Below are 16173 nucleotides of genomic sequence, written 5' to 3'. Positions count from 1 at the left end.
CACTGTCCCATCATCCAATATATTAATGAAGAGGTTAAAGAGTATTGGCCTCAGTACTGACCCCTAGGGTATATCACTAGTGAATGGCCTCCAGCTTGACTTCATGCTACTTAACAGAACTTCTTGAGCTTGGCAGTTCAGCTAGTTTCAGCCCGACTCATTGTCTGTATCTAGCGCATATCCACCAGTTTATTTATGAGGCTGCTATGGGAAACAGGGTTTAAAGTAAAGAAACATAACATCTACTGCTCTCTCCTCACTCACCAAGATAGTAATCTAATTGTAGAAGGCTGTCATGTTGGTCAAGCATAGTTTCCCTTTCATAAGTCCATGCAGACAACACTCTTCTTGTCCTACATATGTTTGGAAATGGTTTTCAGGATTATTTCCTCTGTCACCTTTTGAGGGATCAAGATGAGGCTGACTGAACCTTAGATCTCAGGATTCTCCTTGCTTTTCTTTAGGATGGGGGGACATTTAGCTTTCTTCCAGTCCTCAGAAACCTCCCCTAATCATCATGACCTTTCAGAGATAATCGTGAGTAGCCTTGCAATGACATGAGACAACTACTTGGGGTATTGTATCAGGGCTCATGTCTGTCTGTCGTGTTTGTTTAAATATTCCCTAACCTGTTCCTCTTCCACTGAGGGTAAGTCTTCCCTGCTCTAGTCTTTCTCTCTCATCTCAAGTGCTTGGAACTCCAAAAGGCAAATCCCACCAAAAAAAAGATGGAGAAGAAGGCATTCAGTAGCTCAGCCTTTTCCATGTCCTTTGTCACAAAGTCCCCTGCCTCAGTCAGCCTCACACTCACATTTTCCCCCATCTTACTTTGGCAGCTGACAAACCTGTAGAAGTCCTTTTTGTTGCCCTTGACAGCCCTCACCAGATTCAACTCTAGGTGGGCTTCAGCTTTCCTGAGTGTATCACTGCATCTTTGGTCAGTGCCCCTGTATTTTTACTGGAGTCATCTGAACTTTCTATGTGTCTTGTTTACGTTTGAGCTTAGTCAGGAGCTCACTGTTCATTTGTGCAGGCTATCTGCTGCCTTCACTTGATTTTCTGCTTGTTCAGATAGACAGATATAGAGCTTAGAGAAAGCAACTTACAGAATCAACCAATTCTTCTGCAACCCTTATCTTTCTCGGACCACCCCCCATGCCATTCTTGCAAGCAGACTCCTCAACAGTGAAATTTTGCTCTCCTGAGGCCCAGAGTTGTGATCCTGCTTTTTGCTTTATTCCCTCTTTGCAGCATCCTGAACTCCACCATCTCATGATCACTGCAGCCAGGGCTGTACCTGACATTCACATCCCTGACTCATTTTTCCTTATTTATAAAATTATGAGGCCCAGCAGAGCTCCCCTCATCAGCTCCTTGATTATCTGTATCAGGAAATTATCATTAGTTCATTCTGGAAACCTCCTGGATTGCTTGTGCCCTGTGTGTTGCCCTTCACAGATATCAGGTGGTTAAATGAGGTGGTGAAACCCCCCTATAAGGACCAGAGCCTGCAAACATGAGGCTTCTTCCAGCTGCCTGAAGAAGGCTTCATCTACTTCTACTCCTTGATCAGGTAGTCTGTAGCAGACAGACAGCAACTACAATATCGATAGCTGTCAGCCAACACTGGGCTGCCCACTAATCCTGACTCAAAAACTTTCATTTGGCTCCTTGCTCCATCCAAGGCAGAGCTCTGAACATTCCTGCTGCTCTCTCATATAAAGGACATTTGTGTAGTCTTAGGGAAGACCACAGACTGACAACACAGGTCTTCTGCTGGGTGGGGTGGAGAGACCTGTGCTGCTCTATCTAGTTGAAGCTAAGGACAGCAGTAGCTTCCTTTTGTGAAAACATCCACAGCCTTTCCTCAGGTTAAAATGTTAATGTATTGAGGCATTGTCGCAGATGACATTCAAAAATTAAGCTATCAAGCGCTGCTGTCACATACCTTTTCTGCTTGATTCCATGCCCACCTGGGTAACAAGTTCAGGGAAGCATCAGGACCAGATCCACCTTGCTGTAAAAGAATCCTGTTTACTACCAATTAATTTAACTTTTTTAAAATTAGTAGAATGTCCTAGATGCAGCATCCCAAGATATGTCTTTTCAAGGGCAAAAAACCTAATTCCTCCAATGTGCAATGGGACTGACAAGTTTTCGGCTTCCCTTGATGCTTTCATTCGTTCCAGCTAAAAGCCCTCATTAGAATGGGAAAAATATATTGATTTCTTGTCCAGCTTAATCGCTCCAGGTTCAAGGGACCACAGGGAGGACCTGACTATACTAATTTTATAAACATGAACAAGATGAGGCTGTTTGTCATTAGGTTTAGGAATCTTACATTTGGGGGTTTCTCATGCTAAGTTTGCTGTTCTTAATCTGAAATTGCTCTGCCTTGCTATTCATGTAAGTTTTGATGTTTATTCACATACATCTCCTTCCTCCATAGTTTAACAGCACAATTTAGAGAAACTTAGATTTTCTTTTTTCTTCCTTTTTCTTGCCTTTCATTTCCAGAACTCCCTGCCATCACTTTGCATAATAATCCCTTCTTATATCTGCAGAAAATGTCTTTTGTACTGCTCTATTTTTTCTGTTATTTCTGAAACATTTCCTAATATTTTTCATTTGCTATAAAATATCTTGTCATTCCTTTCTGTGCAGAATGTCTTAAGTGTCATCTGTTTCTGATATACAGTTCTCTCTTTCTTCCTCTTCCTTTCACTTCCTTTACTACCTTCCTCTAGTTCTCCTTTTTGACTTCTGTCACTATACTTCTGAATTCCTTTACTTCTGCCTTGCACAACTGTCCTTCCCTCCCTTAAATTGTTCTCTTTTGGGGGTTGTTTTTCCACTATTAATCCTTTCTTTGCTGTTGTGTTCAGGGTTAAATCAGACCGGTTTTAAAGTGGCAAGAGCAAGTCATAGACATCTAGGAGGTCTGCCTGCTCAAACACAGCAGTCTGTCATCAGCAGTTTACTTCTAAAGCCTTTCATGGCACTCTGCATGTTTTCTGGTTTTTTTGGTGGTTTTGTTCGGGTTTTTTTCTTCTTCTTTATGGCTTTATTAGCATAAACTTTCCTAATCTCGGACTTCTTTTTTTTTCCCCTTGTTCTCCTGTCACTCCCTGTGCTTTCTCCATTTGTCATTTGGGTCTTCTTTTCTTCTGCACTTTCTAATTATTATCATGTATTTTGAATGTGTGGCTGCCTAGGTCTTCGTAGGTGACCCTTTCATAAATTTTCTCCCTCTCTGTTTCACATTTTTCTTCAGAGCAGGCAGTGAGACTCTTTCTGTGTGTTGGAAAGACCCAGTTCCAAAAGCTGCTCACCTTGCCAGAAACAGATTGTAGCTAGCATGTGAAAGGGTGATAGTGCCTCTAATGGGCTCCCTATATGATGTGTCACATCATGATGTGACACAGTATCCTCCAGGCTCAGCCCTCACTGTCCCCAGATGACAGCAACAGATAGATAAGGACTGTCCTAAAACACCCTCCCTTGCTAATACGCATGTGTGCTGTTCAGTTCTTTCTGTCCAGTTTAAAGTAAAATCCTCCCTGTAACAAATTTAACACCTGACCAGGGTCACTGCAGCTTAGGAGATGGCATACCAGATCTTTCCAAAGATTGAACAGTGGGCAGAACCAGTGTGGCTGAACAGTCAGAATTCTGAGTTGGCTGAAAGACACAGTATATGTATACTGTTATATCCAAGTTGATGGTTGCATATTTGGGTGTGTGAAAAACTTTTGATGACATTTATTATTTGTTTAACAGACCGTAACTGCTCTGAAGAAGCCGTTGTAGTCAGTTATGGATATCTGAACTTAAGTGTTTATTGAGAAGTGGATTTCTTAACATGATATATGGGGTCATTAAGTCTTACTATATAAATCCTTTGTACTGTTCTTAGCAAAACACTGCAACAAATTTCTCCTCTGAGCCAGTCTCTGTGCTATGCATATATGTTGTCACAGGAACTACTTTTAAAGTCGCAGAGGAGAAAATAGCCGTGAAGCATCAAATTCAAAGCATCAATAATGTGAGCGTCATAACTCCTTTCTGATTAGTTAAAGGTCTTTCTTTAAGAGTTATTTTTTACCTTTCCCTTAAAAATAATTATAATAATGCTTTTGGGTTGTTTGAGCTAAAAAAATACACAAAGAGTTCAGGTTTAACTGTTTTAACACTGATAAAAGTTTGTAGCTCTTTTTCTAAATGGACAAAGATCTGGTTTGGTTTTAATAATGGAATTATGAGGAGTAATTTATCTTTACTATGTTACATAATTTTGGAGTAGTAACTTTACAACCCTAACACATAATGATCTCCCAACACTTGAGTAAGTAGCACAGTTTAGCAATGTGTACAGTTCCTTCTGATGGCTTCCAAGCTGCTTTTTTACAGTAATAAGATAAGGCCTTCAGTAAAGCCTTCATCCCGCAGCTTTAATCTGAATGATTCTCCTAGATCATGGGTTTCAGAGACACTGAAGACTTGCTTTTTTTAATCATCACACTTGTGATCAAAGGGGCACTTCTTTACTGTAGTCTTTCTTGTGAACATAAGGTTCTAAAAATAATTTTATACTCTGTGTATAAATGTTCAGTCACTGTTGACATGGGCACTAAAGTACATATCTTCTTTGAGTCACAGGAGTTTTCTTATAAAATTGGAGTTTCAACGATAAACTTTAAAGTATTTCCCATACACTGGATCTGGCTGGGATACAGTTAATTTTTTTCATAGCAGCCCATAGGGTTCTGTGTTTTGGATCTGCGGCTAAAACATGTAATAACACATCAATGACCCCCAGGCAGTGTATGGGGGGCTAACCCATTACAGCCATGAGAATCAGGCTTTGGGAGAGTCCATCTTTCTCAGAAAGAACTGAAAATCTCTTGCCACAGAATAATAGACAGTGTGTGACTTGAGTGCTCTCAATGCTACATGTTAAATATTATACTCAAGGAACCTGTGTTGTATAGCTTTTTCCTTTTACAGGTTACATGATCACTCCTAGATGTGTGTGTTGCAGAAAGCTACATGATTTACTACTTAATGCCAGTTTTTTCTCTCTTGTTTTTAGCCCCTTGTGAAGCCAACACATTCTTTTGCCACAGTAATATGTGTATTAATAATACATTGGTCTGCAACGGACTCCAGAATTGTGTGTATCCTTGGGATGAAAACCACTGCAAAGGTAATGTGTACAACTGAAAATGTCAAGTCATTTAGACTGCATGTGATACAGAATATTATCTGTAGTTTATTCTTAAATATGTGCCAGATGGGTCAAAGCTTAGAAAAAGTAATTCACGGAGAGCATACATCAAGTAATAGAAAAAATGAAGAGACATGAAAATACTGATGGATTTTACTTTCAGTGTTTGCATTTGTTTTGCTTGGTGTTGATCTGTGTTGGTTACGTCCTTCTGGCTGGTTATGTCTTACTGGCTAGCTCTGTGATCACTTGGTCTCTGTTTCCTGTACAATCTAAATTGTAATTGGAAGTTGTATTTTGGTTCTTTTGTCATAGTTACCTTTGTTGTGGAGTAACATATGGGTAGCAGGTGTCTTTCAGCTGCATGCAATGTCCATAAGAGCCCAGGTAGACTAAAAAGCCCAGGTGAAGTGGAATTAATGCTGTAGGAAAACAACTAAATTACCTATAATCAAGTGAAATTGAAGAGCAAGGAACAAATAGGAAATCAGGCATAATGTCTAGTTTGTAGGTAGGGGCTAATGTTCCCAACCAGGTGCTGACAATGGTTTCTAAATATTCCTCTGTGTTTCTGGAAAAAAAAAAAAATCACCATCTGTGTTGTCTTCAGGGAAAAGAATGTAAGTAACTTACATCGTAGGCTCGGGAGAGTGCTTCCCCCCACCCCCGTTAATGCAGATTTTTTCCTGGAAACATAGGATATGCCAAATTTAGTAACCAATCAAGAAAAAAATCAGAATGAGGTGGATTAGCAGTCAACCCATAAGTCTGCTGAAGCCTGTAAAATCCTGACAAGCAGTGCAATAGGATAAAACACAAATGAAAACTTACTACAAGAGAACAGAGCAAAACTGTGGCATGGCATAATATTCTTCAAAGAAACTAAACATATGATTGGGAAATAATTATCTGTTCTCTACTTCTTCAGCACAGAGAAAACCAGAAAACTTACCTCATTCTTTACTCATTCTTTAATTTCCAGAATGATTTTCATCTTTCATTTGCCAAGTACTTTTCTATTGGGTGTTGTGCATTTATCCTCTCTTGTTTTTCTGACTAGAAGGAGTTTTGCTGATTCTAGCAAAAGGGTTTTTTTGCTGCTGTATTGTTTTTTCTAACTCTACTACTTCCCCAGAGTCTGTGTCAGTCAGAGAAACCCCAGGTGAATCTACAAGAGTAGGCAATGGGGAGTACTGAAAATTTAATCTTTGGTATCTAGATTATAGAGATGGATGTTATTGTTTTGGTGCCAATAACTTTCATTTCAAAGGCTTTTTATTAAGCCCTTTGATATGTTTTAGGTTGCCAGGAAAAATTACATGAAACTGGGTGTTGAAACTTAATTATAGTTGTCAAGTCTTGCTATGCCTGTGAGAGACTGATGTGCTTTCAGCTTGCATTTCCACAAGGTTCAGTCACCATCTCATGTGTCTGCAGCCAGCTGAAAGCAAATCACAGAGAAATAAATACAGCAATAGGACAAAACTGGTTTTCTTTTTATTATTTTACTGTATATTTTCTGTTTTTCTTAATTCAAATGCTGAATTTTCTGGCTAACTTCCTACAAGACCCTAAGTAAAGGATAGTGGGTAGGATCAGCTTCTGGATTTTTATGGGTATTTAGAAAAGTTGCGGTAATGAATAGGTCAGGAACAAAAGGAATAACTTGCACACATCTTTTTTTCCTTTCTAAAGCCTCAGTTTGAATAACTTTTCTATTTTCTCCTGACTTAGATTTTTCATTGAACACTGTCAACAGTCCCAGGCAGCTCATAAATATTAGGACTTCACTGAAGTTCCCAATACTGAGGAGAATTTCTTTTTAAATCCTGTAAAGTCCTGCTCTTTCATTGGTCCTAATATCCTAGTTGCATGTATTTACTGGAAAAGACAGAAAATAATGAAGAGAACATCTGTAACAGTCTTAGGGGCTTTAGCAGGCAAATAGAGTTCAGAGGTGACACTAAAGCCATCTGCTTGTTATGGTGGTTGCTTTTTCTAAAAAATGCAAATAATTCTTTGATCTCATGAAGCTTGTAATATAACCTGAATATATCACTTTCCAAATGAATAGGTACACAGAAGACCTGTGTGTTGCTTACTTGGCTTTCAGGAATACTGGATTTCTTCCTTTTTTCTTTCTGTCAGTGAAATTGATTAAGTGAACTCATAGACAAGGCTCAGCTTTGCAGTAATCTGTGAACCGATCACGGTCGGGTTTATTCTTGAACTGCAATTAATGTTGTTTTTTTGGTGTTTGTTTTTGTTTTTTTCTTTTTGTGTGTGGTTTTTTTTGTTTGTTTTTGTTTTTTTCTCCTGTCACACAGAAAAAAGAAAAGCTAACCTATTGGACCAACTTACCAATACCAGTGGGACTATAATTGGGGTGACTTCTTGCATTGTGATCATCCTCATTGTTATCTCTGTTATAGTACAGATAAAGCAGCCTCGTAAAAAATTTGTCCAAAGGAAAACAGACTTTGATCAAACTGTGTTCCAGGAGGTGTTTGAGCCTCCTCATTATGAGTTATGCACCCTCAGAGGGACAGGGCCTACAGCTGACCTTGCTGACGTTGCAGATGACTTTGAAAATTATCATAAACTGCGGAGATCATCTTCAAAATGCATTCATGACCATCACTGTGGATCACAAGTGTCTAGCATTAAGGGCAGCCGTAGTAACCTCAGCACAAGAGATGCTTCTGTCTTGACAGAAATACAACCCCAGCCTGTAAAACCACTCATTCAGCCCATGAACAGGAGAAATATCCTTGTCATGAAGCATAGCTACTCACAAGATGCTGCAGATGCGTGTGAGATAGACGAAATTGAAGAGGTACCGACCACAAGCCACAGGCTGTCCAGACATGATAAAGCTGTTCAGCGGTCAGTATCAATAGATTTTTGATGAAGACTATTGTGTAAGGACCTGATTGCCCAAACATATTCACTCTTTATTCAGTAAAGACACATTTTCTTTCTTCTTTATTTATTGTTTAAATTTCTGTTTCCTGATGGCACATACCATTATATTATCTCTCTCTTCCTGTCTCTCTTTCTCTTATCTCTGCTTCTGTTTCCTGAGGGATCTTGTATCTCAGTCTTACCTTTCTACTATATATTTTTTTTTTCTTTTACTATTTTACACATACCCACATACACACACATATAGGTCAACAGAGAAAAGGTACAAATTTTAAATACCAAAGATTTTATGTGAATCTAGTTTTTGAAAGAATCACATACATGTGGTTTCCTTGCAACTGAGGTGGCCTTGAGTATCATCTACTGTTGGTCTAGCACCTCTAAATCAACACATTAATAAATATAAAATACATGTATCCATTTTGATGCATGGCATAATAATGAGAAACACAATCCTGGGGTAAGAAAACTACTTTTCTCATGAAACATTATATTTTATATAATGAATGACAATATTTGAAAAACTTTACTGTATCTGTTTCATTATTAAACACAGCATCTTGGCTATTATTAACACATCTATATATATGTATCTCAATTAGAACATAAGATAGCATAGTGAATAGAGATTACCCATATATTTACATAGAAAAATGCAGTTAAAAGGAATCTTTCTAATCAATAAAAAAGGAGTCAAGCATGATATTTTTAATAAAAGAGATATTTCTACTGTATATCGCACTTTGAATGACTGTAAATATGAATGATTAAAAGTTTACAAGTAAAAGAAAAAGCAAAAACATTTATGAAAATTTATTTAAAGAAGAACACAGAAACTTTAAATATATATTTGTTTCCTCTCTCATGTGTTATTTATGCACTCCTTGTGACTGTTTACATACCCTCCACATTTTCTTTACACATTAAGATATTGCTGTCTCTTAAAAAATAAGTTATTTGTTTATTTTAATCTAATTGCATGCCAGTGTAAATTACTTCATGAATGTTGATTAGATTATCAAGGATGTACTGTTTATTAAGTATCTATGTGCATATATTTCTTTTTTTCTATGCAAACATTATTATTTTGAATGAAATAGCCATAACATTCCAGGTTCTGCCTCATTGGGTCTCTAAGCAAACATGAGTCTGAGTACAACACAACTAGGGTCTAAGACACAAACGAGGTAAGTAAACATAATGCAACAATTGAACCATCTCTTGCTTTCTATTTTAGATGTTATATTGCTATAATGCATGTTAGTTCTCAAGTTATATGTCAGCTTGTATGGAGAAAGCCAGGTTTGAATACTGAGAACACTGAAAGACAGATGACCAGTTTAGCATTGTGAACTAAGTAAAATCTATTAATTCCTTATTCTTGACAGCACTATAATTATCCCCTAGCTAAATATAATCTCGATTCCAAACACATTATAAAGACAGATGCTTTGCATGGCTCTGGTGTTTCATTTAATTTTTATTTATGAAAACAAAAATTAGAGTCCCAGCATATGAAACAGTATGCAAAACTTGGCAATCTAACCCAAGGCAGGAATATGAACTATCTGTTTTCAGATAATTTTATTCATTCAACCTTGTGAAATGTTGGGGGAAGGGTATGTGGTAGTACTGACAAGTTTGGAGTAGTTCTACTGTTAATGTTTGCAAATTAGACTTCCTTTTTTGAGTCTTTTCTTAGGCGTTTCATTTTATATAATTTGTCATCAACACTTAATCTCAATAAACTTAATTTCAGATGTTTATAATGAAGTTATAGATAGCTGCTAGTCTGTTAAATTTTATATGTATATGTGTATATATATATAAAAGCATAGTTATGTGTATATTCATGTTTATATGTGTGTGTATATATGTATACAGCAATTTTACTGGGAAAGAATTCACTAATGCTTTTGTTGCTTCTAGATAGTTTAGGTAAATATTTTTCTTTATTTTTCCTTATAGAGAGAACATATTTTAACTGTTTTCAGACAACTACTCATGCAGTCATACGAACTCTGAATGGAAGAATCTCTAGTGAATTATTTCAGCTGTCTGAAAGACAGTGGACATCTTTCTAATTTCATTTCATTGCCTTTATCCAAACCCAAAAAGTACAGACTTATCTTACTTCCTTAGCAAGATATTCCCATTGCACAATAGCATGTTTCATTTGTAATTTGGTTGCTGGCCACCAAGTGCTCCTTAGTTTTTAAATATGTTTGGAGATTTGCTGCAAACTTGAAGAAATTAGCTCATAACCAAGACTCCCCCTTTTTTCTTCTTTTTCTAATCTTAGTTTTATTTCAGTTGATATGGTTTATGTCTGTTATTTACTTGTATGTTGTGTGATATGTGGAAAAGATTTACATTGAAATTTTGTTATATGTACATTGTTTTCATTATATAGACTGCTTGAGAATAGTGCGCTCCTGGGTGATTTTGAACATGCTACAATGAAATATGAAACTATCGTCCTTGGAAACACCAGCTAGAGGTTTTATGGACCCTCTGACCAACTATTCTCATATCATGACAAAATTCAGCAAGCAGTGTTAAGTAAAATTACTAGAAGGCAATAAGACTTTGGTTATTATGCTTATCGGTCATTTCTCTTTTTCTTTTTTCTCTCTTCTTTTCGTTGCAAGTTAAATTCCCAATTTCAGGAACAATTTATTGAAATCAGGTATTTAGCCATTCATAATCACTTCAATAGAAATGTTTGTTGGATAAGCATCTAGCAATATGACTGAATTTGACATTAAGAAAATAATCTGCATGTATGTTACTGAATATTTGAGTTGGCAAAAATCCCTTTGTTAGATGCATTGTAAAAAGCATGCATTCACAATTATTGCTGTTACTATTCCATTTCTGTGTCATATGCTTGCTACTTGTAACTTTTTATATAAAGATACATAAAATGATGTATAATAATTTCTTACCTTGAGTTTAATGGCAACGTTTTCTTTTACCAAATTATCAAACCTTGTGTAATTTGGAAGATTAAGCTCAAAATGTAGCTTCTAGGAACTTGAAACCCTGATACATCGCAGAATCAGCTGTCTCTCGCCCCTCACTTATTTAAAAGCAAAATACACTATTTTTTTAAGATCTAAATGAATTCATAACACATAAAGTTGATCACCTAAACCCAATTAAAAGGTTTATGGTAAACTTTTTGTTCAATTCTGTACTTGTAACTAGTTTATTTCCATGGCAATTATTAGGAAGTTTGCTTCAGTATAGTAGAGCAGCAGATTTTTTTCAGGTATACAAATGTTATGGCTGGGCTCCAGTTTTAGAGATAGAAATACAAACAACTTCCTTATGCAAGATAAAATTACATTCATAATTCAAGCTATAAACATGAGTAACCAACACCAAAATCAAACCCGAGAGGTTAAGTTAGTAAGGAATTATTGTAAGTGGAAAAGCCACAATTATGTAAAGTTGAAAACCCCCTCATTTAACAACTCAATAAAAATGCATAAAATCATAGATTCATTATCTATTTAAAGTGTTATCTTCCCAAATTCTGTTTCTAAACAAATTCCAGTTCCTTCTTAAACATGCTGTGTTGTTCATGGTTGTTAGGTTTTTCTGTATATAAATTGTACTGGTTATATTGAAAAAGTGGGAAGAATTCCATGTATCTTCCCAAAGCATATATAGATGGCAAAAGAGAAAACCTGAGAGACTGACATAAAAAATAAGGTGATCTATATCAGCTGTTGATTGAAATACGTAGTATATAATTTACATAATTAAAAATATAGGAAATCTGATTTCTACAAAACAATTTCTACAAATTTGATTTAGGAATGACATGAGAAGAAGAAAGGTTTCAGATATTTTCCTCCTTTTATGTACAGTATATTTGCAATGTGGTTTACATAATTTGATTTGAACTTAATTTGTTATCACATATTAGCTGCAAAAACCAGTCTTCTGTCTTCTGCAGTCATCGAAATTCATTGAGTCAGTGCTGTTACATGGATTTTTAGCATGCACTAATAGTTCATTTCCAGATCAGTATCTCTTTCCAAGTCCATATACTTTACCATTTTTTTTTCCTTAATCATTCCAAGTCCTATTTCATGATCTTTTCTTCAGTATATCATGTTAAGATATTTGCCACATCCATGCATCCATTATAAAATCAAGGAAGAATGAAAGGCTTGCTGAAAGAAATGCATATACATGCACACACATTTATGTATATTTATAAATATTTCCTAATGGAGATAGTGTATAAAAATATATATATGAGAACTCTGAATATGTAAATTTAGCTTCAAATGAATTATATTGGTCACCTAGAAAAATGCTGAAGCCTTGGATTTTAAAGTTGCTACATATTTAAGTGCCTAAAACTCACTGAAGCATAGAGTTGGTCTAGTCCCTCCTAGACAAGCACACAATGAAATCCATTTTTATGATATTTCCAGTGAAAGTGTTGACTGAGAGAATGTAAATGGTGAAGACATGGCTATTAATAACTATGTGGCATGCACATCCTTTCTTAAAACACTAATTGCATCAGGGAAAATGAGTGAGAAACATAAAAATCTGTGTAAATAAAGCATGTCAAACAAAGTGACAATGCTAATGCTTACTTGATCTTGGAAACTCCTTAAGAAACATGTTGTCTAGTAGCTAGATATAACCTTTAACAAAAACTCCAGTGTGTGAGAAAATGTGAATACTGGGGGAACAGGGTCAAATTATAAAATTATCTATTAAAAACTAAACAACAACAAACTCAAACCCAAATAAACATTCTAGCTGAAATATTTAATTTTAAGAAATTATATGCTGTATATAGTCAGTGTAAATAATAGCCTAGTTCACTATACTGCAAACGGTAAAGATAACTTTGGTTGGTATCACACAACAGTAAGATATCTTAATGTGATCTCTAAAATTCAAAATATTAAAATAGAAAGAGTTGCTGCTGAAAACAGTTTGCCTTTCCTATGAGTATTTTGTGTTATTATGAAGCCACTTTTTAAAAAACAGAAAACATTTCAAGCAAGCTAGTTCAAACAGACAAGCTAGTTCAAACAACTTCAAGTTCACCCAAGTTCAATTAGCTATAGAGATAATACTCAAAACCAGTATTTGACCACAAATTATAAGTGAAATTTAACCTATTTATTATACCTTTTCCATTTTATGGAAAGAAGGTTTAGTTTGTTAAATAACACAGCTACACGTATTCTGTATAACAATATAGCAAATTACTGTGGCTTATCTGAGCTGGTATTGTTAGCTTCATGCATTTTACCTCATGTTTGCCTTAAACTAAAACTAAGATGGTAGTTAGTAGGCGATTTTTGTGCAATGTGTGTGATGTATAGCCATGTTGCCAGTACGCTTATGGGTTTTTTTTCATTTTTTTCAGATGAGATTTTATTATCACAATGCATTGCCATATTGTTCATAGTTTTTCTTTTTTCTTGTTCTTTTTCCCGTGAGTGTAGTGTTATGTATATGCTTTTCTTTTTAGATGATTGTATGAACAACCATTTTTCTCCACACTAGGAAATAAGGCCTTTTCAGTTTGTCAAGTCTTCTTTGCAGCATCATTTAAAAATCTCAGGAAGTCCATTTTGTAAACCATTCCAGTGTAAATCTTTCCTATCTTCCTAATTCTAAAAATAGCTTGAAGAAAAGAAAAAAAAAAAAAAGAAAAAAAGGAAAAAAAAAAAAAAGCTCTGAGAAATTATAGTACCTTATCCTTCTATTTTTCTCCATTCTTATACTGGAGATATTCTCCTGAACCTAGCAACAATGTAACCAATGGGAGGGAATTAAGAGAAAGTAGAAAGGTTGCCTGACCAAAAGAAACTGCTAGCACAAAAAGAAAAAAAAAAGGCAGACAAAAGAAACAGAGAAGTGTATGCTAATTAGAAGAAGAGTATGAAGGATTATTGCTCATACCCATCCACAAATTCACAGAAACATTTAGCACATGTAAGTTCTTTAGCCACCAAATAAAAATGTACTGTCCGTGTCCAGCTCCAAAAGACACCCCTAACACCTGTGCTTTATGTAACACTGTCTTGCAAACAAGAAGTTGGCCTTTTCTGTTTTCTTGTCTTCTACTTCATGTGCAACCTCCTTGCTACCAGAAAGATATTCCAGCTGAGGGAGCAGAGCTGAAGGGCTAAGTGATACAAAGGACAAAACCTGCATCATTCAAAAATCTTTTTAACACAGAAGTCTGCATCTGATCTGGAAGTCTCTTATCTCCTCACTCCTGACTCAACATTTGATGTGACGTTCTGGACCCATGGCTCCACTGCTCTTTCTCGTCATTACCTTAGCATTATCACTCTTTACTCTGATGATCATTTTACATCTTTGTCACTGCTGCCTTTCATTTCTGTCCACAGTGACTTCAGTTCTGTTTCCTCCTCCAAATTCACTGAAAATGCTGAATTCCTATCAGCTTACTGAGCTTGTGTCACCCTTGCATCCACCTGGCTCTTTTCCATCTATCACTTCAGAGCCATCTTAAGCTTACCTTGTCTGTAAACAGCAAAATGAAAACATGTGATTGCAGTATATTTTAATTGCCTTTAATTTATGCAGCACCACAAAAGCTATGAAGATGCATTGGAATGGATTGGAATATGGGCTTACTAGGGATGCTGGATTTGTATTTTAGTGACTGTGCATCAGTGTTGTCTGTGCCATCTACCTCTGAGTTGGCATGCCTACTCCTACTATAGTCATACTTCAATGTGCTGCAAAGAGAAACTCACCTCCACACCTTTTTCTCTCCCAGTGACACCTGCACCATTGTCAAGCCAAGTTTTGTTTCAAGTGCTTCTATGTTTTCTCCTCTGATGCATTTATATTAGTATGCCCCTCCACACAACATAAATCCCTGTCCTAGCCTCCTTGACATGCCTATTAAAACACGTTTGAGCTGCATAGCCTGGCAAACACTTGCCAGTGGTGCGGCAGAGCTACCATCAGCAAGGTAAGAACATCAGCTACCAGGAGAAGCAGGAGTTGCTGCTTCCCTCCATTTTCTTTCCCAGGAAAAGGAGTCGTGCTGATCCACAATCAAGCCATCTTGGTCACTATGGGAAAAAAAGAGAAGCTGCCATCCCCTTCAAGCAACAAACCATAACTAGGAGTAGAGAGACCATTTAAGCAGCCCATGATGAAAAACGGAAAGGACAAGATTGTTAGATTTCATTACCAAAGTAGCAGGCCTCACCAACACCGTGCTGCAGAATTGTATCTCTTCATTCTCAGATAAGGAGGGAAGACTGAAGTGCAATCCTTCTTTATTCCAGGGAGCAGGATACCACAACTGTGAGTACCGATTCTGTTCAGGGATCTGGAAGGACTTAACAGCTGCTTGCATAAATGTAGGCAGAGAAGGACTCACTTGGGCTATGGGGCAGTCTTGTGCTGCTGCATGCGGTGGACAGCTCTGCAATATTTAGTTACTTAGACCTTTTAAGTTCACAGTTCTTCAGTCTGTCCTCCTCAGCTCCAGTGAGAGACACAGTAAACACACTCAAATATTTCTAAAACAGTGGCTTCATTGAAAAATGATTATTTAACATTTAATTTAGTTGGGTGTGAAAGGCATCCATGGCACTTGCTGCAGCTATTGTAAAAAAAAGAAAAAAAAAATATTTTTGCAGAGATCCTAAGTACATGTATCTGGTTAAATGAACCGTTCATCTGTATCAACTGCATCAGTAAATGAAGACACCTTCATTGCTTATAAAACTGCAGGGCCTGATTCAAGCTCTACTCACATCATCCCTCTAGGTCCTGCTTTTTTCTGAGTTCAGTGAAAATTTTAATTAGGAAAAATCAGTTTGTTGGAAGCAAATGGCTTTCACCATCTTTAGGGAAGAAATGAATACAATTTACATTGGTGAAGGAGAGCTTCATTCCTCATTTCTTGCTTAGTGCTAGAGGGGCTTTCAACATCAGTGAAAATACAGGTGAGCTGCTTTTTCCCTTTGTTTGACAAATCAGTG

The 16173-nt window shown here is 36.5% G+C and overlaps 1 protein-coding gene across 3 annotated transcripts in view; it reads left to right on the top strand.

The window, feature by feature from the left end:
• NETO1 (neuropilin and tolloid like 1) overlaps nt 1-15343 on the top strand; it is a 74831-nt gene extending 59488 nt beyond the window's left edge. Inside the window, exons 8-11 of one of the 3 annotated variants that reach the window (XM_027781753.2) lie at nt 5093-5206; nt 7555-8113; nt 9291-9339; nt 10566-15343. In XM_027781753.2, coding sequence (XP_027637554.1) covers nt 5093-5206; nt 7555-8113; nt 9291-9327 — 710 coding nt within the window. In that variant the 3' untranslated portion in view covers nt 9328-9339; nt 10566-15343. Of the gene's footprint in view, nt 1-5092; nt 5207-7554; nt 8114-9266; nt 9340-10565 lie in introns of all 3 variants that reach the window. The other 2 variants (XM_027781749.2, XM_005233865.3) reach the window with 2 other exon arrangements.
• Nucleotides 15344-16173: the final 830 nt, after the last annotated feature.

This window comes from Falco peregrinus, chromosome 3 (genome assembly GCF_023634155.1).
Source record: "Falco peregrinus isolate bFalPer1 chromosome 3, bFalPer1.pri, whole genome shotgun sequence".
NCBI classification, from domain to species: domain Eukaryota; kingdom Metazoa; phylum Chordata; class Aves; order Falconiformes; family Falconidae; genus Falco; species Falco peregrinus.
Note: the sequence above shows the minus strand (reverse complement) of the source record. Positions and strands in the feature narration are given on the sequence as shown.